The sequence below is a fragment of the Parasteatoda tepidariorum genome, chromosome 3 (genome assembly GCF_982258835.1).
Source record: "Parasteatoda tepidariorum strain Cologne lab strain chromosome 3, Ptep-v5.0, whole genome shotgun sequence".
Taxonomy (NCBI): domain Eukaryota; kingdom Metazoa; phylum Arthropoda; class Arachnida; order Araneae; family Theridiidae; genus Parasteatoda; species Parasteatoda tepidariorum.
Genome location: NC_141757.1, coordinates 6,937,601 through 6,959,499, shown reverse-complemented (window position 1 = coordinate 6,959,499; position 21,899 = coordinate 6,937,601). Strand labels below are relative to the sequence as shown.

General features: G+C 28.0%; 1 protein-coding gene across 1 annotated transcript in view; it reads right to left on the bottom strand.

The window, feature by feature from the left end:
• Window positions 1-4,439: 4,439 nt before the first annotated feature.
• Cbl (E3 ubiquitin-protein ligase CBL) overlaps window positions 4,440-21,899 on the bottom strand; it is a 41,190-nt gene continuing 23,730 nt past the window's right edge. Inside the window, exons 7-12 of the mRNA XM_043051399.3 lie at window positions 21,687-21,761; window positions 16,836-16,978; window positions 13,473-13,552; window positions 10,754-10,987; window positions 7,643-7,733; window positions 4,440-5,018 (exon numbers count right to left, since the gene is read on the bottom strand). Coding sequence (XP_042907333.1) covers window positions 4,814-5,018; window positions 7,643-7,733; window positions 10,754-10,987; window positions 13,473-13,552; window positions 16,836-16,978; window positions 21,687-21,761 — 828 coding nt within the window. The 3' untranslated portion in view covers window positions 4,440-4,813. The remainder of the gene's footprint in view (window positions 5,019-7,642; window positions 7,734-10,753; window positions 10,988-13,472; window positions 13,553-16,835; window positions 16,979-21,686; window positions 21,762-21,899) is intronic.

The following is a 21,899-nucleotide window of genomic DNA, read 5'->3' as shown; positions in this document are numbered from 1 at the left end:
ATTCTATAGTATATAAATATTCATTTTTGTATCTTTCGCACTTCTAAGAACATAAAGCAAGAAATAAGAGAATTTCTCACAACACTGAACAAGTCTAAAAACAGGTCACACACACACACATATATATATTAAGAAATCTACAATAAATCCCCGGTTTGCAAATTTCTTAATTATTAGTGGATAAAGTTATGAACGAAATTTTTAGAAAAGATCCTATTTCAGTCTTATTTAACTGTACAATAATTTATTCTGACACGTCTTAAAATTTAGCGGTATCGTTGGATGAAGTATTAAATGATTATCTTTAAGTGTTTGCATAGACATGGTATCTGCTACATTTTAGATTTTCAAATCCATGACTAATTCAAGAATTTTTCATGACTTAACAAAATTACTATTTTCTCTGATAAAAACACAATAAATTTAAAAAAGCATTATAATAACATTGATTGAAACCATAAGTATAAGTTTATTAAATAACCAGAATTTTTCATGACTTACTATGAAGTTACTATTTTCTTCGACGAAAACACAATAAATTTAAAAAAGCATTATAATAACAGAAATTGAAATTATAGGTATAACCAAAACTGTTATACTCTGTATCTTCATATTTATAGATTTTAAATTTAAAAAACAAAGCAAAGAAAGAGTTGAAGCAATAAAATAGCTGAAAAAATACAAAAGAAAATATTTTTTTTCCTTCTTTTTTTCTGCAGAATTATATTCTAAAGATACTTTTCCTGTTCATCAGAAAGGAAAGAAAGAATCCTGATTTTTCTGTTCTCATTTTTGAATTTTAAAAAAATTCGCCAATGACTGGCTTGCTTCAGCTAGAATTTTAAATTGATAAAATAAGAATAAAAATAAAAATTCTGAAATCACAGAAGTTTAAAAGATAATTCGCTCTAGAAATCTTAAATTGCCAATTAATATCCTAACTTAAAAGCTAAAACATGCCACTTAGAATCTTAAGCTATTCAGTATTGTTCATGAATTATACTAGCATAGTTGTCAACATAGATAGGAAAAATCCAATAGATTTTAAGAAATAATATAAATTTCATGATAATTGTTGCATAATGTTCTAAATATTTTAACCATAGGGAATTTAAGGGATTTTTATAGTTCTCAAAATAGAAAAATTGCAATATTTTCCAGTTATGATTGACATTAAACATTCTTGAAATGTTATGCGCTATGTATACTCATAATTTCGTATATTAAAAGGCATTTTATTTATAATCGATAGTAAAAAGATTTTTTTTAATTAATTTAAAAAGGGAGTTCTGAATAAAAATAACATCTTATAACAAAAAAAGTTTTGAACTGATTTCTATAAATGAGGTTCACTTCATTATGCATTAGTAATAGTTATTTAATTATTCTAGCAAGCAATAATCAGTACAAAAATTCTATTTTAATAGGGATTTTTTTTTTGGAAACTACTCCATTTTAGGGACTTTTCTAAAATGTACAAAAACCAGAAGAAGTTTAATTAGACCAGTAGACCAGGAGAAACTGAAAAAATCCAGTAGTCAACTGGGAAATCCAGGAGAGTGGGCAGCTATGTGCTAGGGTTCAATTCATAATGCTTGCAGACATCACAATTTAATATGAAGTTTTAGTTATAAAATGTAAGTTTTCTGATCAGTGAATGGCCTTTCAAATTCTTATACAAATATCAACAAAGTTTTGAAAATAATTCATTTATCAACACAATCTGAAATCTCAAATAAATAAACGTAAAACCTTCATACAATTTGATGCACATTTGCATTATGTTTTATACTGTCAAACAGAATAGCTTTTCCTTTTCGATAATAGCATTTTTATGCGCAAAATACCATGGGACTTTTTAAGATAATATAAGTAATTTTTTTTTTATCATAATGAAGAAAACCTGTTTTTTATTTTTTCTCCCTAGAGCATTTGAGTCTTTACTTTAAAAATTTTATTAGTAATAGATACTAAAAATAAATAACTAATTAAAATTAAAAATCAAACCTGACCTAAAATGATGAAAAATAGAAAAGTATTAAGAATTACCCATAAAATATTATTTAATAAATAATTTAGCATGCAAAAAAAAAACTACTAAATTTGACAGTAAGCCCATACATTTTAATAAAATTAAGAAAAAAAAAGAAAGAAAAGTCAGTATTATTTGTTATTTTGCTTAATTCCATTTACTGTAAATTAATATTTTATTTGACTAGAAATAGAAAACTAAACAATTATGCTAGAATAAGAGAAGAAAAGTTGAAATTTTTGATCAATACATAAAAAATTTTTAGTTTACTAAAAAGAATTGCCCTTTTCAAAATAATATATGAATAAAAGCAAATTTAAATTGACAGAATGTTTAATTTTAAAAAAATCAGGCCTTCCCCCCCTTCTAATGTTGTATCTCACTACTCATGCCAATTCAATGGGTTGATTTGAATTTTGATATAAATTGTAGCACATGTACATTTTTCACTCTTTTTTCTTTATAAAGAGTTATATATATGTATAGAGTTATATTTGGCTAAGGTTAGTAAATTGCCTCATGCCTTCCATTAGTTTAACATAGATAAAAAAAACTTTGTTACTATCCATTGAATTACAAATGCAGCCTTCCCCCGCTTTCTTGCTGAGATGGGCTGATTTGGTGGAGTTTGATTTTCTTTCAATTAAGAAAAAGAATTGGCGGCAGTCGTTGTCCAGAAATATTTAGGGGAAGGCATTGGCCCACATTGGGCTGCCTGGCTAACTATGATGATGAGGATGACTTAACACTGAATGACACAGAGAGTAAAAGCCAATGGTTTTCTTAGCATGCTTTAGGAGAAGACAGGCTTAAGACTGACACTGTGATGTTGCAAAAAGGTTTATATGCCAACAAAAGCTCGTTGGGGAAATCACAAATTATTGAATGATTATAAAATAGTAGAGGACAAAAGAAAAAAACAGCAGGATAGTCAACTTAGTTTATCAGTAAAACAATCTTAAAGTTGGCTACTTAACATAGGCTAAATAGGATGACTCAACTTTTATTAAGCTTTAATTACAAATTAAATATGATCATAGGAACCCAAGTTTTGGTGAGAACTGATCAGTGATAGTTTGTCTATGGCAAGAACTTCTCCAGCCACAACGTCCAAGATGGCTGCTGCTATGGAGACAAGAATAGCAGATTTCAGGGAGGGTAGCTTGTCTTTACTCTAGGGCAGTGTTTCCCATACTTGACTTTTGTGTACCCTCTCTAAATTTTTCGTAACGCTGTGTGCCATTAATAAAAAAATGAATAGATTTTTTATTAAAAAATTTAAAAAATTGCACAAAAGTCAATTCACAACTAGCTGTTGACACCATTAATTATTAACTGTTAACTTTGCAAAAAATAGCCAATTGAAAAATATGTAATTGTAAATTTTCATGGCTAGCTTTGTTTTTATATAAAAAAATTTTGAAATTTTTTTTGTTGAAAGATATTTTGTATAAGAATGCGTACCCCCCGCTAAACTGTTCTCGTACCCCTGGGGGTATGAGTACCACACTTTGGGAAACACTGCTCTAGAGCTAACACAATAGACCAAAAAAAAATATTCCGTTGCCGATCCAGGCCACAACCTGTCCTAAGCAATGACCCCACACCCCAACTTGAAATAGTTATGTCTCGTTACCATACTCACCGCCACGGTTCAAGGCGAATAGCTAGGGGAGTTCTTACATTAGACAAACTATAGAAACTAATAAGAAAAGGAGAGAAAAAACATCATAGAAGGTTGGAAGGGCTATACACAACTAATTATGCACAGATGCCTATTAATTTTATCCTTACAATTTGTTCTCTTCTGTTATATTTTATTTTACTTTCTTATCTTGCATTACTCTATACAGTTTTGGCAATAAATAAAAAAAGGTTGTGATAAAAAGATAATCGATAAGTGCCAAATTATTTCATTCTAAGAAAATTGATTTTGATTATTTGTATCATCCTTCGCAGTGAGTATGCCAGATTATCAGGAGTGAAACAAGCCATTATGTAATGTGTGGTTTCATTGAAATATAAATGCTTTTTAATCCACAAATTTGAAGTTTAGATTCTTTTATCATAGTAAATACATCCCAATTAATCAGCTGTAACAAATGAACCATATAAAAATTGGTTTCCAACTTGCACAGAAATTCCAATAGACTATAGATGAATTTTAAAAAAAGAATTGGTCATACAACAAGCATCTCTTACAATAAATAAGAACTTTAAATAGCAAAAGGTTAAATGGAACAACTATTTATGCGTTATATTATAAATGACAATTGATATTTAAACTGTTCTTTAATAGAAGTGCACCTATTAATAAAATATTTAAATACAAAACCAATGGAATATGTGAATATTTAAACTTTTTACATCATGCAAAAGAACTAGATCGTTGCTTACAAATCAAAAAATGATTTGGCAAATATATATATTTTATTTGCATACATATTTAACTAGAATTTTCAATGTATTGATTAGCAGAATCGATTATTACAGAAGAATGGAGAAATTCCTGCTCCAAAAATGTGAGTGTTCGCTGCAATCGACCAGCAAATTACAGCTCCAACGAGAGTGACCACATTCATTTCATTTGAGGTGAATAAAAAAATTTGTCGTCTGAATTTCAATGCAAGCAACAAACAACAGTGTCTTTCAACAATTTTGAGCAAAATATATTCTGCGTCTTTACAGAGTCGTTGTTATTGTTGCATTCTTCCAAGATAAGTTTTGACTAGTTAAAAAAATTTATTTATTTTTTTTTCTTACTCATACTTCAGCAAAAGCTCATTTTCGTTTGGTAACAAACTCGTGTAAAATGTCCCTGGCCATTTGAAGGTCGTTCCTCGCGATTCCAAGAGCTCTGATTACTTCGTTTTGAGCATAGCCTTCGGCGATGAGGGCCGCTATGTGATCCATGTGCAAATTTTCATAACTCACACGGTTTTCTTTGTTTTCGAGAGCATCCAAAGGTTTGCCGATTCTTATTAACCTATATTTAAAAAATTTAACAAAATTATGAGAGTGAAAAATGAAACAGATAAAAAATATAGATAAAAGAGGCTTTGAAGATGTAAACATTTTAAATATTAGAATTCAATTAGTCTGAAATACTAAAAAAAGCATGAAGATCAAATAAAAAAGAAATTTAATACACTAACGACAGGGTTCCCACTCAATTTCCGAAGAAAAAAAAATTCCTTGACTTTTCCAAGTATACCATTTTAGATTTAGATCTAAATATTATTTTCAATTTGCCTTTTTTTTCCAAGTGGACAAGAAAAACATATAAAATTTAAATATTACTTTCTATTAGAAAGTTAAAAATTACATTTAATTCAAAATTTAAAAATTATTTTTATGTTTCCATTTTTATAACAGCTTCACAACACTTTCTTTTGTAATGTAATATGAAAGCAATAATATTTGGAAACGAACAATTATATACATATCTGCCAATATAGGAGAAATAAAATAGCTGAGATTTTACTAGCAACATCTTTTAGGTTACGAATAAAGTTTTGATACATCAAGCATAATTATGTAAGTCAAAAAGATAAATTCAAAATTGAAAATAATATAAGCACTTACATATAGCAAACTAAAAAATATGTATATAAATCATAATCTAAGGGGGAAAAAGTTTAAACCATTAATTACTTAAACTATAAAAATTCAACAAACTGCAGTACTGGCAATAGCACCATCTGTTGAGGAATAAGAAAAATTTGCCATCAGTCATGAGAAATTTGCATCAGATTTTTGTCATCAGCAAATATTTTAAAATTTCTTCATCAAATACAAAGAAACTTGAGAATATAAGGGTAAACAAGAGATAGTTGTAAAATACACGAGTTTTCGTTAAAAAACAGGAGACTTGGAAGGTATGTACAGGGGTGGCCAAAAGTGTGGACATTTTTTTAAAGTTTTATGTTTTTCAACTTTGTGTGCTTGTAGAATATATTAATTTTCACTTAAATACAAACGTTTATATATCAAATTGAAGGTAATTTAATGTAGAATTTAATAACAAAAACAGAATTAAAATAACTGTATTACAAAAAAAGTTATGCTCATTTTAGTAGAACAAAGACAAATAGTTTTGAATTAGGACGTGTTATGTAATAAAAGCGTACTAGCCAATCACAAACACTGTTCTTAGGACCAATCAAATGTCTAACTATAGTTTAGGTTATTTGGATGGTAAAAGAGTTATTGTTGTGGAAATATTTTGCGGAATGATGCATACAAGTACAATTAAATAAAGTATTGCTGTTTTTTGAATATTTATAGTCCTTTCTTTTTAATTAAAACTGATTTTAAACAATGTCATCAACAAGAGCTAACTGGACAACTACAAAAAGAAGCCGAATTGTCATATTGAGAGAAAATGGTCTCTCTTATGCTGAAATTGCAAGACAAGTTGGTGGTTCAGTGACTTGTTCTGGTGTACGAAAGTTCTGTTTACATTATGAAAAAACAAAATCAGTGGAAAATAAAGCCAAATCAGGCCGAAAAAAATGTACAAGTGCTACTGCCAAAAGAAAAATTAAACGGCTATGCCTTCAAGATAGAAAAATGTCATTAGATGCCATTAGATGTGAAATAAATGCAGCGAGTATTGCAGTAAGTTCAAGAACAATAAGAAGGTTATCAGGATTTGGACTACAAGCTAGAATTCCAAGGAAAAAACCATATTTAAATCAAAAGCAACGCGAAAAACGAGTTAAGTGGGCAAAAGAACACATTAAATGGTCAGAAAATCAATGCAAGCAAGTAATCTGGAGCGATCAGAGTAAAATATTGCTCTTTGGTAGTGATGGTAGAAAATATGTGATACGTAGAGTAGGTGAAGCACTTCATCCTGATTGCATTGAAGCAACTACAAAAAACCCAACAAATGTCATGATTTGGGCATGTATGTCTGCAGATGGTGTGGGCCGAATTCAAGTGATTGATGGCATCCTGAATGCCAACAAATACATTGAAACTGTCCTGAAATCAAAATTGATGCCTTCCATCAGGGATCTCTCCCCCAACAACGCACCATTTATTTTTCAGCAAGATTCAGCTCCATGCCACACAGCAAAAGTATGCACAGTATGGTTTCAAAATAAAGGTATAGATATATTACCATGGCCAGGAAACAGTCCTGATCTCAATCCAAAGGAAAATTTGTGGCGACATTTGAAATTTCCTGTACGAAAAAAACGTCCATCCAATAAAAGGCAACTTATTGAAGCAATAATTGATTCTTGGCACCATGTGATTACGAAAGATGAATTCCTAACACTCGTTCAATCGATGAAAAGACGCTGTGAAGCTGTCTTAAAAAATAAGGGTTATCCTACTAAGTATTGATTGTGTAAGTATCACTTTAAAAAAATGCAAATCTAAGAAAGATCTTACTATTAGTTGCATAACTTTTTTTGTAATACAGATATTGTAATACTTTTATTATTAAATTCTACATTAAATTACCTTCAATTTGATACATAAACGCTTGTATTTAAGTGAAAATTAATATATTCTACAAGCACACAAAGTTGAAAAACATGAAACTTTCAAAAAATGTCCACACTTTTGGCCACCACTGTATATGTATAAAAGAAATACCTTTTTTCAATTTTGTTGATGTGAGTAGGAGGCTGTTGAGGAGAAGATGAAGATGGTACTTCAATTCCTGACCTAGGATTTTGTGAACTAGCTACAAAATGATTAATCTTGATTAAACACATGATCTATGAATATATATATATATATATGTATGTATGTATGTTACTGTGAATGACCGAAATTGGTGGTAGTTGACAATTACATAGTCGCTTTGGTAAATGTCTGAAATACATGCTAGGTCTAGTTAAGTGCCACTGCCCGGTAAGCCTTACATCAATGTTTTATTACCCAAATCAAAATTCTTGATGGTCCCATCAAAAAATTTTGATGGTTTAGGTTGGTTTCAGTGCGATTCAGGATGGTCACCATCATCCAACATTTTCCATTATGTGTTCATGGTTTTTGATATGCCAACAAACTTCCATCATTCCATGATGGAAAAATGCTACTTTAATACTATGATGGATGATCAAGAGAAGTTTGATTCTCATGGACCAACAATCCGTGATGATCTGTGATGGTTACAACTATACACTTCCATGACGGTTCAATGGGAATTCTTGTTGGTTCACAGGAATATACCATCAAAACAAATTTTTTTAAAAATATTTGACCATCATAAATCAGTTCGAATTCCTACATTGGGACGATGGTTATTCATGATCGTTCCAATTAAATTCTAATATACTACGGAAATTTGTGATGGTCCATAATGCATTTTATGATGGTTCAATAATATTTATTGTTGGTTCAGCAGGAATATACCATCAAAACAATTAGGGTTTTTTTAATGCTGGACCATCCTAAATCTGTCTGAATTTCTGCATTGAGGTGATGGTGGTTCATGATCGTTTCAACATTTGATATCTAAGAAACTATGAGGGAAATTTCTGATGGTTGAACATAAACAAACCATGAAAACAAGTATCGATTCTCATGTTAGACCCTCATAAATCAGTCAGAATGCCTGATGGTTACTTATGTTGTTTACCATCAAAAAATATAATGGTTTATGATAGAAATATTGATGGTTGCCATCAAGATTATGATGGCCCATCAATGGAAAACCATCACAAATTTTGACTCTGGTAAGGTCAAGTGTCATTGCCCGGTATGCATTTAACCGGTACTCTGAATGCTAATGTTTCTCCTAATCTATCCACAGCAGATATTAAAATATCGAATAAATACAATATCAACAAATAAATTAATACCAAATCAGATATAACAAATATTTCGGACATTCAAAGCGACTATGTGATTGTTGACATTCACCGGTGTAAGTCGAAATTTTCTTGATTTTGGTCATTCACTTTAACATATATACATTTTTGCCTACATTAAAAGTGATCATAAGCACAATTACAAGATAGTTTTTTTTCTCAATAACAAAATATTTAAAAGTGAAAGCCTATAACAAATAATTATAAATAAAAGATAAATAAAAAAATATATATATTTAATCTTTATTATAATTAAAAACAAATATTGTTTCCAAAACTTGCTTAATATTACGCAAAATGGAAGAAAATCGTAATAATTATAAGTATAGAAGTTCTGTTAAACTAGCATGGCCTTTATTGTAAAAATGAAAATTGTTAGAGAATATGCATTAATTTTCCTGTCCTTGTTTTCTATTAATTTGATATGCATAGAGTTTTAAATAGAAAATATTAGTCAAATATTAGTTCTATATAAAAAGAAAAATTAGAAGTTCTTTTAAATGAAGGTATTTTGTAAAAATTCCCTGCTTTCGAATTTTCGAAGAAGATACAATGTTTTTGATGTACTTATTTTAAGCCAATTACCGTCCCAACTTAGTTTCAAGATGACTTTCTAGGGATGTAATGATTTCTTTTTTAAAAAAAACATGAATAAATATTATTTTTTATATAAAAATAAGTTAAGTCAATACTAAAAATAACCAAAACTTAGGTATATTATTGGTATGGATGAAGAAAAAAAAATAGAATAGTTGTGAAAACTTTGAATAGTGAAAACCACACTTTAGCATAATACGTGATGAAAATTGACATAGCAAAGAAAAAAATCTCAGTTTCGAAAAGGGAAAATTAAGAACTTTTTAAAAACGCCCAATGAAAAAAGCAGCTTTAAGGGCTTTTAAAAAACAAAAGTAAAAAAAAGGCACCTTTAAGCTCTTTTTTAAAATGCTACGCTTCATGATTTTAATATGTAAAACTCAAAGAAACAGCATTAATTTGATATAAGAAAGAAAAATAACACAGAGACAACATTATTTGTTAATATTACATACTATCAGAAAAAAATATGTACTCAACCAAGCTAAAAGTCAAAATAAAATAATAAGTTAAGGAAAAACATAAAAGGGATAAATAGGGTTAATATGATCTATTACCAGGAAATGAGGAAAAAACATAGGGAAAAATATTTAAAAAAAATTCTCTATAGAGAAAAACATGAAAAGAAGGAAACATAACAAAATTTCTCACATTTCAGCAGGACCTAGGATTCACGAATGGATGAAAAATTATTTGTCTTTAATCACTTACAATGTAGGGAGGAGATAACTTTTTGTGAAAACATTTCTAGGAGATCTTAAAAACTGTCTTTGTAAAAAATAAACATTAATTCATAACTGTCCACATTGGAGAAATAAAATAACAGAGATTTTACTAGGAAAACTTTTTAGGCTACGAATAAAGTTTTGATACATCGTGCAAGTCAAAAACAGAAATTCAAAATTGGAAATAATATAAGCACTTTCATTTAGCAAAGTAAAAAAATATGTATATAAATCTTAAACTAAAGAAGATTTTTTTAAACCATTATTTATAATTACTTGAATTATTAACACTCAACATCAGTACTGGCAATAGCACCATCTGTTGAGGAATAAGGGAAGTATTTATGCCATCAGCGACTATTTTATCGCCATTTTTTTAAAAAATTTCTTCAACAAATACAAAATTTGAGAATATACGGGTAAACAGTAGATAGTCATAAAATACAGGAGTCTTCATTAAAAAAACAGTAGACTTGGCGGGTATATTAATTAGTCAGTAGTCTTATGAGGAATAACAAAAATAAATAGATTACATTCACTAATATATCAATGACATTCATATATACCATTATTTAAAGTGATATCTGTATTTGCGTAGCTTGGTTCAGGCATTTCTTCCCTAATTTGTGCTAATTCAGCATAGTGTACTGATGGACTGACTGGAATCATGGAAGGTGGATCGACCATAGACGAGGGGGGAGATAGGGTGGTTGGTGGCCCACCACCGGATGAAGGGCGTGGCCACGTTCCGCTACTAGATGTTTTTCCATGAGCTATTTCAGAATATGAAATACCTACCCCTAAAATAAAAGTATGTTCTTAAAATTTCTCTACAACATGTTTTTATACTTCTTTAGAATATGCCAACTACTTAAGATTTGACAGAGACAATGCAGTAAACTCTATTAGCACTGTTTTACGAATTGTAGTCTCTATAAGCACTACTTTACATATTATAGTAACTGGGTAGCCAGAGAAAAAAAAGACAAAATAGTTGCTTTTAGTAGCCTAAAGCATGAAAATAGTTAAAATAGTTGCCGAAATAAGAACAAAAATTCATCAAAAATAAGACAGAAATTTTATTAAATGACTTAATTGTCATATACCATGGTCCATTTAGTCAAGTGGGAACTAATATGATAATATTTATATAAACGTTAGTGTTCTAGCACTTAATTTTTATATAAAAAAATTTGAATATTTGCAGAAAATTAAATACTTTTAATTACAAGAATTCATTCAAAAAAATAATTTTTCATTATTAAAAAAAAACCATACTTTTTCTAAAAAATTTTCCCTTTTATCAATAATTAATTTAGCATTACCAAGCATGCTTGGGAACTAAACACTGGGGGTTCCGCGTTCGGCTGACCACCTGACCGGAATATCTGCTCCTGCACCCCAGAGCCCAAGGTCAAGAAAACTGAGACGGGCACAGTAGGCCTTGGCCTTCTATGGACTGTCGTGCCACTAAGTTTTATATATATATACATATATATTGTGAAAATAGATTACTCAAATTTTCAATTCATAAATTTCAAAATTTTTTATTTTTTAAGAAAAAGAAATCCAGTGTGTAAGAAAAGAAATACAGACCAGCAGGTCTCAGGACTTAAATCCAATTTATGACTTTTTTAAAAAAAAAATTTTTTTTTTAATTGCTAGGAGTACAGAAAAGTCTCCCAATAGTTCCTTTTTTGGCCTTTTCAAGCATAAGAAATATATTAATTAATTATTAATTGTATTGCTGTAATAATTTGTTTACATTGCAATTCATCATTTACAATTAATATTTATTGTATATATAGTAATTTATCATATTCATCTTCAGTTAGATTTCAGAGAGTGATTCCGCTAGACTTTAGAGACTACGAGTTTTAGGATCTATGATTTCCAAATTTTCAAGCCCTTTTTTCCCTATAAGTGGGTCGCAATTTAAAAAAATATATAAATCTAAGAAGTTAATATTTCATGATTGAATAAAAAACGCAATAAGTAGTTGATTCAGTAATAATTGAACAAATAATTAATACATGAATTATCCTTAAAAGATCAAAATTAAGTGATCTTTTTAAAAGCCAATAAGACACATGACATTCCTTTTGATAAGTACTAATTCACTGCGCTTATTAAATCATTTAGAATAACATTTGCTTAAGGTAGGATAAAAGAGAAAAATATTACCAAAAACTGAATGCATGAAAGATGATTGAAGTCCCAAGATGATTTTAAAAAAATTATCAGTGACATTAAACAGTTGTGATAACTTTTTATCCCTAATTAATATCTGCATTTAAAAAGTTCAATCTATTGATAGACCAAAACAAAGAATTTCAAAATATGAGAAGAGTTAATTCTTAAATCAAAGTTTTTAATTAGGACAGATTCAAAAATTGAATCGAGAAAAAGCTTCATTTGAAACTGAGTATTCAGGGGTCTGTTCAGAGTAAATTTATCACCGTTTAGGAAAAATGGTCAACCTTAGGAAAAATGATAGTTTCACAAATACTTTTATAAAAGCAAGTTCTCGTGCAAACCCTATTATCTTTGCAGACTATGGAAAAAGAGGAGCTTTTCTACCAGCTGTCTTTTACGAAAAGGAAGCACATGCTTGGTCAGATAGTGCAATGTGGTAAACATTGCACTATTAAGAAGCTTACGCTAGATCAAAACAAGATATTTTTTGCAGTTTTTTTTAAAAATGAAACGACAAGGCCCTCCCTCTATAAACTTTACAGAAACTCAAAATTCAAACATTTGAACATTTCTTAAACACTATTGTAAATTTATTCTAACAGACCTTTATTTTTTTTTCTGTGAAACTTTTTCCTGTATGACCTAGTCGAAAATTTTCTCATAATGAAAATAACTTTTAGTGCTAGCACTGTTAAATGAATGGTTTTATTAAATTCAATTTGAAATTTAACTATGGACAAATAGTTTTATGGATTTTTAAATTTGGATACAATTTTAAGCCCAAAATTATAAGCCCAAATGACCTAAGCAAGGTTTTCTTTAATTAAAACATGTTACATTAAGACAATAGCTTATTGTTATAGAATTTTATACACACAAAAAACTTACTTAAACTAACCTTTAATAAAAAAATCTTATGAAAAAAATTTAAAACTCTCAGATTTTTATCCTGAAAAACGCACACACAAAATCTAGAAGAACATACATACAGAAATTTAAAAATTAAGATTTAAAATGTGATCACATTAACAACTAAAAATTTCTACATAAAACTATAAGAATCAATCATAATAAATTAACAACTCTTACCAGAAGATTCAGGGGATGCAGAGGGGCTGACAGTAACAGTAACAGAACCACCTGAGTCATCTTTAGAACCACAAGAATGGCTGATAGGAATGAAATAAATCATATCTTTTAATTTTAAGAGGAAAATAAGACCTTTCAATAAGATGTTTATTAAACTGATATAAGTAATGAAATATAACACATTCAATCATGCTAAATAATAAGTAACACAAAAATTCTTTTTTTTCTTTTAATAAAATGTTTCATTTATAAAGGTATATATTAAAAGAATTAAAACTAAAAAGTTGAATTAGAAATATGCACAAGAGTTTTCTTAACCATGTCATGTGAAATTCAGTCCTATTTCAAGTAAATAAAGGCCTTACTAATATCTAAGCACCTTAAATTGTTCTACTTTTTCTTCATTAGGCTTAATTTAAAATTTTTATAGAATAAAAATACAATTATGCTTTAGAAAATTTATATATTATAATAGATGTTTTATTGTAGATTATTATTATTAGAGATGTTTTATACATAAGTTCCCAGTGAAACATATAAATAAAATGGTCTAAAACAATTTTTCAAAGTTATTGACATATTCCTATGGCCAGTAAATTGGTAAGGTTTATTAATTAACAAATACCGATAAATTCTTTTTTTTTTTAAATTATTTTAATTTGTAATATTTCTTTATCATTCTTTCATAATATTATTCTCTAGTATTATTATGATTTGATATTTCATTTTTATCGCGAATTAAGAGTTTAAAACTGAAAGTGGTATTCTTTTATCCAATTCTTTTTCTAATCTTACAATATAACCTTATCATTTATAAAAGAAATATTTAAAAATTTTATGAAAAGCATATTGAAAATGGCATGCAACTTAACCATTTTCAAATTATTACTTAGCAAATGTGCTATGTTTACTTTTATGATGAGCTTTGCATAAAATTATTTCAAGCCAAAACTGTATTAGGATTTAACTTTATATATTTATTGTATTACATTTTTACAATATTATCAACGAAGTTGGTGAAAAACATGAACTAATTTTAAAGCACCTAAGAATTGAAATAAAATTAGTAAAAAAAAAAATTTGAAAATCTTTCAATTGAGCAGATTTAAATTTTTCTGTTACAATCTATTTATCCTAGAGAAATAAAAATAATAATGGAACAATCCTTAAAAAAATTGTTACATCGCAACAAAATGTGCTATAAATAGTTATCAAATATCTAACTTTCTTGTTAGAAGCAAATCATACATTCTTATTTGATACTTAAGAATTAAAAAAATTTTCAGAAAAAACCTGGAGTTTTCACCAGAAACCCCAGGTTTTTGATGAAAAACCTAGGTGGGCTGTGTTTTTTCAAACCCTATTTCAGGGACTGCAGCCAAAATTTTTAGAAAATAGTAAGGAAAATAGGAGTACTAAAAAAAATAATAATAAATAAATAAAATTAAAAAAATAGGAAAAAAAAGGAGTGTTGAAAAACAGATAAAAAATTTACTTTAAAGTAACTTAATAAATTTTCATAAATATTGATTTAAATCATAAATAATATCTACTTCCCAACATAGCCAATAAATATTTCAAAAACAGTAATTAAAAATAAAATTGCTGAAAAGATCAAAAATTCTCTAAATAAGACATATATAACTTTCATTGAAGCTTTAACAATACATTTATATAAAATTAAGCAAAGAAAATATATCAAAAATTTGCTTCTGCCAAATTTTACATTTTATAAATAAAATATTCTCATATTAAAAACTATTACAGTAGAGTCCCGATTATCCGAGTTCATGGGGACCGCAAGAAACTCGGATAACTGAAAAACTCGGTTAAAGCGAAGAGTATAAAAATGGATAAAAAAGAGAAGGTATAAATGTAATATATTTAAGAAATACAAAATGCATATGAGTATACCACATACAATTCATATTATAATTGAAAAGCTTACTTAAAAACATTTAAAACGCATACTTTACGAGAATTAAAAAGTTTTTACTTAAAAAAAGTCCTTAATCGTTTTTTGTTCTACATAACTTTGGCGCTTTTCTGTAGTTATGTTTCGCCTTGTTTAGGGATAACAGGAAGGCTGGGGTCGCCTCTTTTTGTTGTTCTATATATTCAATAGCTTTTAGTCCATCTGTATGAGAGATTTTTATATGTTGATTTTAATAATCGCTGTCTTCATTATCTTCGCTAGATTCACTATCATTATTGACGATATTAACGATAATTTCATCAAACCAAGTTGTTGGATTTTGTTTTTCTGAGTGTTTGGAAGACAAAATTCAGATTTATTTTTCAGCGGTTTTTTTTAAAAAATAAACAAGAACAAAAAAAATCCTTGAAATATTTGATAGCTCGGTTAAAGCGGAAACTCGGATAACCGGGGCTCGGATAATCGGGACTCTACTGTATTTTATAAATTAAAAAATACCTTAATATCATATATAATTTTCTTAAGAAAAAGTTATTTTAGCAAAGAAATTTTCCTTTATGTTAAAAAAAATAGATATTATTTAATGTTCTATTATTTATTGAATTTTACACTTATTATAAATTTACAGTGAAATTATTTGCAATTATTATTAACCCTGTAGTAGAATTTTTTCTGGTTTTTGCAAGATACTTTTAATAACAGATATACAAATTACTAATTTAAAGTAATAGAAACATAGTGTCTATGAAGAAAAAAAAACCTATTTGGATAAAATAAAATTGTATACAATTTTTTTCAAATTTACAGTCACTTATGACACATTGAAATATTATACAAGTTTACTTAATTCTTCCTAGATCAAAGCATGAAACCTCTACTTATTCCAAATATTGCAAACCTGCCAACAGTGGAGAAATAAAATAACAGGGATTTTACTAGTGACATTTTTTGGGCTACGAGAAAAGTTTTAATACATCATGCATAATCATGTAAGCTAAAATTGGAAATAATATAAGCACTAACATTTAATTAACAAAACAAAAAATATATATATATATATATAAATCTTAATCTTACTAAGATTTTTTTAAACCATTATTTATTACCATTACACATTATATGTATTATTTTTCTTAAACCATTATTATATTACTTAAACAATAAACATACTACAGTACTGGCAATAGCACTATCTATTGAGGAACAAGAGAAGTATTTTGGCCGTTAGTGGATAGTTTATCACCAAATTTTTTGTTTTAAATTTCTTCAACAAATATGGAGAAATTTGAGAATATGCGGGTAAACAGGAAATAGTCGTAAAATACAGGAGTGTTCCTTAAAAAACAGGAGACTTTTCAGGTACAATATTATAAAAATAATTTTATTATCGATCCATGTAACAAATAGTAAATAAATGTTACAGATACCGTGGAGAAGAACTAGGTGACTGTCCTGGAGTTCCAGTTGGTGAGGCATGGCGTGGGGGAACAGGTGGGGGTGCAGAATTCGGAGGCCTTCGTGAAGATTGAGGAGATGCTTTAGGAGAGACCATTGGAGAACGACTATTCGACTAAAAAACAAACAAAATATTCCTTAATTGTTTTTAAGTTTTTATTATTAATCGTAACAATTTTATGAACTTCATTCAAAATTATTTTAAGGCACAGTTGGCAAGGTTCAAGAAAGAATGGATTAATCAACAGTTTAAATCGTCCTGTCCAAAACTTTTTTATTCAAATTATGTCACAATTTAGAAAAAGATGAGAAAAATGAAAGGTTAATTTTTGAACAAGAAATAAAATGAAGACATGTTTTTGTTTTATAAAAAAAGTTTATCATTATTTTTAATATTGCATTAGTTATCCTCATGCAAAAACATAATTTATCAGCATTAAAAGCATATTTATTCATATTTAAAGGATAAGTTATTCTCTTTTGTTGTACAGTGAATTGTAAAGCTTCAAAAGTTATAAATCTTTTCCTTCAATAAATTAAAGAAAAGTGTATGAAAAGTATCAAATGTTTATTAATCTATGAATTATTAGGTGTACAATTGTTACACAAATAGAATTTTTACCCTTTTACCAATGTTAAAGGTTTTGGACACTTCAAGATAGTTTTAGTCAGTTTAGGACAGTTAAAGAAAGTAAAACCCATGTGTCTTATCCAAAACCAGTTTAGAATGTTCAAAATCCCAACTCTGTTTAAAGGCTATATTTAGACTTTTATTGTTCTATACTTAAAACATTTCTATGTTTTAGGCAAGCTATTGCTTTTCTGGCATAAACCTACACTTCAAAAGTCGGAACAACTTTAAAAATCATATATTTTAAAAAAAGTAATTTCTTATATGCTTAGTTATTCACATGCAACAGAAAGCAGATAAATTAAAGATCATTGACAACTGAAAGCAGCTAATTCAACATTACTGGTAATGCAATTAAATAGTAACCACACACTGAAAGGAATATGGGTATAGTTGTTACTTTCAAAATCATTTGCACATAAATCAAAAAAGTATACTAAGGAAATTTAGTTACTGGCTAGAATTAGCATTTTTAATAATGTCCAATTTTTAGAGCATGTGATGAGTTTTCCAAAAATATGAATCAATTAAAAAAACGGTTAATATTAATAATGAAAGCATTTCTCAAAATATGGATAACACTGCATGGATTATTTCTAAAATGAAGAAAAATATTAAGAAAAGAGCGTGAAATAAATTCATCTTTAGAATATTATAAAATATTCATAATTTCACAAAAATAATAAAATGCATATTTGGACCAATTTTGGCAAAAAATTAGCAAATCAGGTGGCAAATGGCTTGTAATTTTTTGATTGCCATTAGTTATATATAGTTGCCAACATAGATAGGAAAAAATCCAGTAGATTTTACGAAATACAAATTTCATGATAATTGTAGCAGAATGTACTAAATATTTTACACATAGGGAATTTTAGAGTCATCAAATTAGAAAAACTGCTATTTTCCAGTTAAGATCAACATTAAATATACTTGAAATTTTGTGTGTTACGTTTACACATAGTTTTGAATATTAATAGGCATTTAATTCATCAAAGATATTTAAAAGATTTTTTTAAATTTATTTACAAAGAAAATTCTGAATAAACTGAACATTTTAGACTGACCTGATTTCTAGAAATGAAGTTTGCTTTATTATATATTAGTAATACTTATTTAAATATTCAAGCAAGCAATAATCTGTACAAAAATACTATTTCAATCGGGATAATTTTTTTTTTAGAAAACTTACTAAATTTTAGGGAATTTTCTAAAATTTAAAAAAAACAGGAGAATTTTAATTAAGCCAGTAGATAGGGAGAAACTGGCAAAATCCAGTAGTCTACTGGAAAATGCAGTTGATTTGGCAGCTATGGTTATATTTAGGTTGAGGTGAACCTTAATTTTGCTATACACTAAAAAAAAATTAAATTTTTAGCTCCATCAAATTTTTAAATTAAATTTTAACAGTACTTTTAAATCCAGGTTTTTATTGACAAAATACAGGGATGAGAGTAGTCAGAAAGTAAAAAAGAGGAAATCCAAAAAACAAAAAAAAGAAGAAAAAATATATATATATATAAACAAAAATTTGACAAAAAGTGCGATTTTTAAACTTGTAAACCATGTGAATATAAATCCCGATATGAGACTTTTAAATCACGTAAATATGAAACTCTACATCGAATTTAAAAAATGCGAAAATACAAATCATGATTTTTTAATTTTTTGATCACGATGCATAATTTTTAAATCGCGCGATGTTACAACCACAAAAACGAATCACGATATTGGATTTTAAGCTCACGTGAATACGAATTGCTACATAGGACTTTAAAAGCTCGTAAATACAAATCGCGATATTGATTTTTTAAATCTCGTAAGTAAGAATCGCACTATACAATATTTAAATCGCCTTAAGAATCGCAACGTTAAACTTTTAAATCAGGTAAATACGAAAATCGAGATTTGATAATAAAATCGAGATTTTAAAAATGCATAAATACAAAACACGATATTGGATTTTTAAATGTCGTAAATAAGAATCATAATATACGATATTTAAATAGCGTAAATAAGAATCGCAATGTGCAACTTTTAAATCAGGTAAATACGAAAATCGATGATTGATATTAAAATCGCGTGAATAAAAATCGAGATCTGAATTACGAAAATACGAGCTATCCAGCCGACGGATAAAAAATACGGAAAATCTTATTTTCTGTGCGTGAAATCGGAGAAAATAGATAAAATAAGTAAAAATGCGGAAGGGTTAGCAGCTAGGGCGTAGATTGAATTTTCTGTTTATCTTTGAAAATCGTAAATAAATATAATTATTTTACTTCAATGACTGAATTTAAAAAAAACGGGATACTTATTTAAAAAAACGAAACTTTTAGAGAATCGGAGTTTTTGATAAAAAGGCTGAAATTCGAGAGACAAAAAAAATCTCATCCCTGTATAAAGGTCAACCAGTTTTATCCCAAGGAAATGATTTTTAGAGAAACTTCAGAGGGAGGAAAAGGGACTTCAACAATTTCCCTCCGCGGAAAATTAAATTCCTCATAAAACATTTTAACTTGGGCAAAAAAAAATTTCAGCGGAAATTATAGGGAAAAATGGAAAAATCTGAAAAAAAGCGGAAATCCGCGAATCCACGGAAGAATCTCATCCCTGAAAATAACCACAATGAAAATCCAAATTATTTTTGCAAAAAAAATTTTTTTCTTCTTTTTTTTTTTAAGAAACTAGACTCAATTTTTAGAAATTTTCTAATATGTACAAAAACCAGAATTTTAATTAAACCAGTAGAAACTGAAAAAATCCAGTAGAGTTGGCAGCTATGTATATTATTTGAATTACATCAATCTTTGTTTAAACCAAATGTCATCAAAATCTCATCAGAAGATAATCAAATGAATCTAAAAATGTTCATAAATTTAAAAACCAGAATATTTGAAAACCAGAAACACAAACAAGATACGTTGTCAAATTTTTCAACAAAAAATAAGTACCTTTGAAGCATGCAAAAAATAATTTTAATCACTTTAATTTTAAATATATTCAATATATAATTTTAAGTTTAATCATTCTACATCATTTTATAAATTAATTATTACATAACACAATTATGTAAAAAAAATTATTGAAAATTATAATTATTTTATCTATTTTATCAAGTGTATTTTTTAGATATGAATAAAAGTTATTTATAAAAGGATATTCAACAAAACACTAGCAAGATTATTATTATTGATCATACCGAATTTATAAAGTTATGTAAAGAATTAAGCAAACTAAGAAAACTTTAATTAATTCATATCACAAATGTAAATTAGTGAATGGCCTCAAAAAAATTTCTATTAAAATGTTTTACTTGATTCAGTATTTCTTCAATGAAATGCTTAGAATAGAACAATATGAACAATGTCTTTTTGCATAATTCGTGGCGAAAATCAACATGGTAAAGAAAAAAAATCTCATTTTAGAAAAGGAAAAATTAAGCACTTTTTAAAAATACCAAATGAAAATAAGCACCTTTAACCGCTTTCTTTACCAAGTTGTTTGGAGAGAAAAAAATGCAAAAAATCAACTTTTTTTTTCTTTTATTAAACTAGTTAAACTTTCTACTAGTTAAATACCAGGAACTAAAACAAAACAAAATACACATTTTTAGTTGGAATTTTAATTTTTTTTATGAGCAAAAAAACATTTAATTCACCATCAAAAATTACTATCCCGACTTATCTTGGGCAAACAAAAAAAGTTCGACATTAGTCTTTATATGATAGTTTTTAAAAGAAGGGACAAAACAAAGTGATAATTTTCAAAGGCAAGTGAAGTGGCACGCTATTTTTTTACTCTTTTCTCTATGTAGATGAAGCAACTGTCGTATATACAATCGAACAAAACACGTGTGCACCACAATCCAACTACAAAACTCCCGAACAAAACTTGGCAAATTTCAAATCACAGCAGATTATTAATTAATTAATTTGATTTTTTCTTCTGGCCGAGTAAAAATGCGAAGGAAAAAAAATATACTGATAGATTCTGCTACACCTGAGTTTTCTTGGGATAATAAATATTTGCTATATATCTGCACCCAAGTTACCTCAGGATAATCAGAAAAGCGGTTAAGGGCTTTTAAAAATTGAAAATAAGCACCTTTAAGCACTTTTTAAAAACGCTAAGCACCCTGCACAAAGCAATGAGGGGCCAACAAACTTTTGAAATTAATTGATACACTTACTCTACTCCCATCGGATACATCAGCACGAGGTGACAAGGCTAATGCTTGAAGACAAGAGGTCCACGTATTTGGATCCTAGAAAAAATTTCATTTAATAAACTTAACACCACACATGAAAGACCACTATTTTAAATTGAATTAAATGATGGAGTTTGCAAATTACAAAGAAGTTAATTAATATAAATTTAATATTGAAAGTTAAAAGAGAAAAGA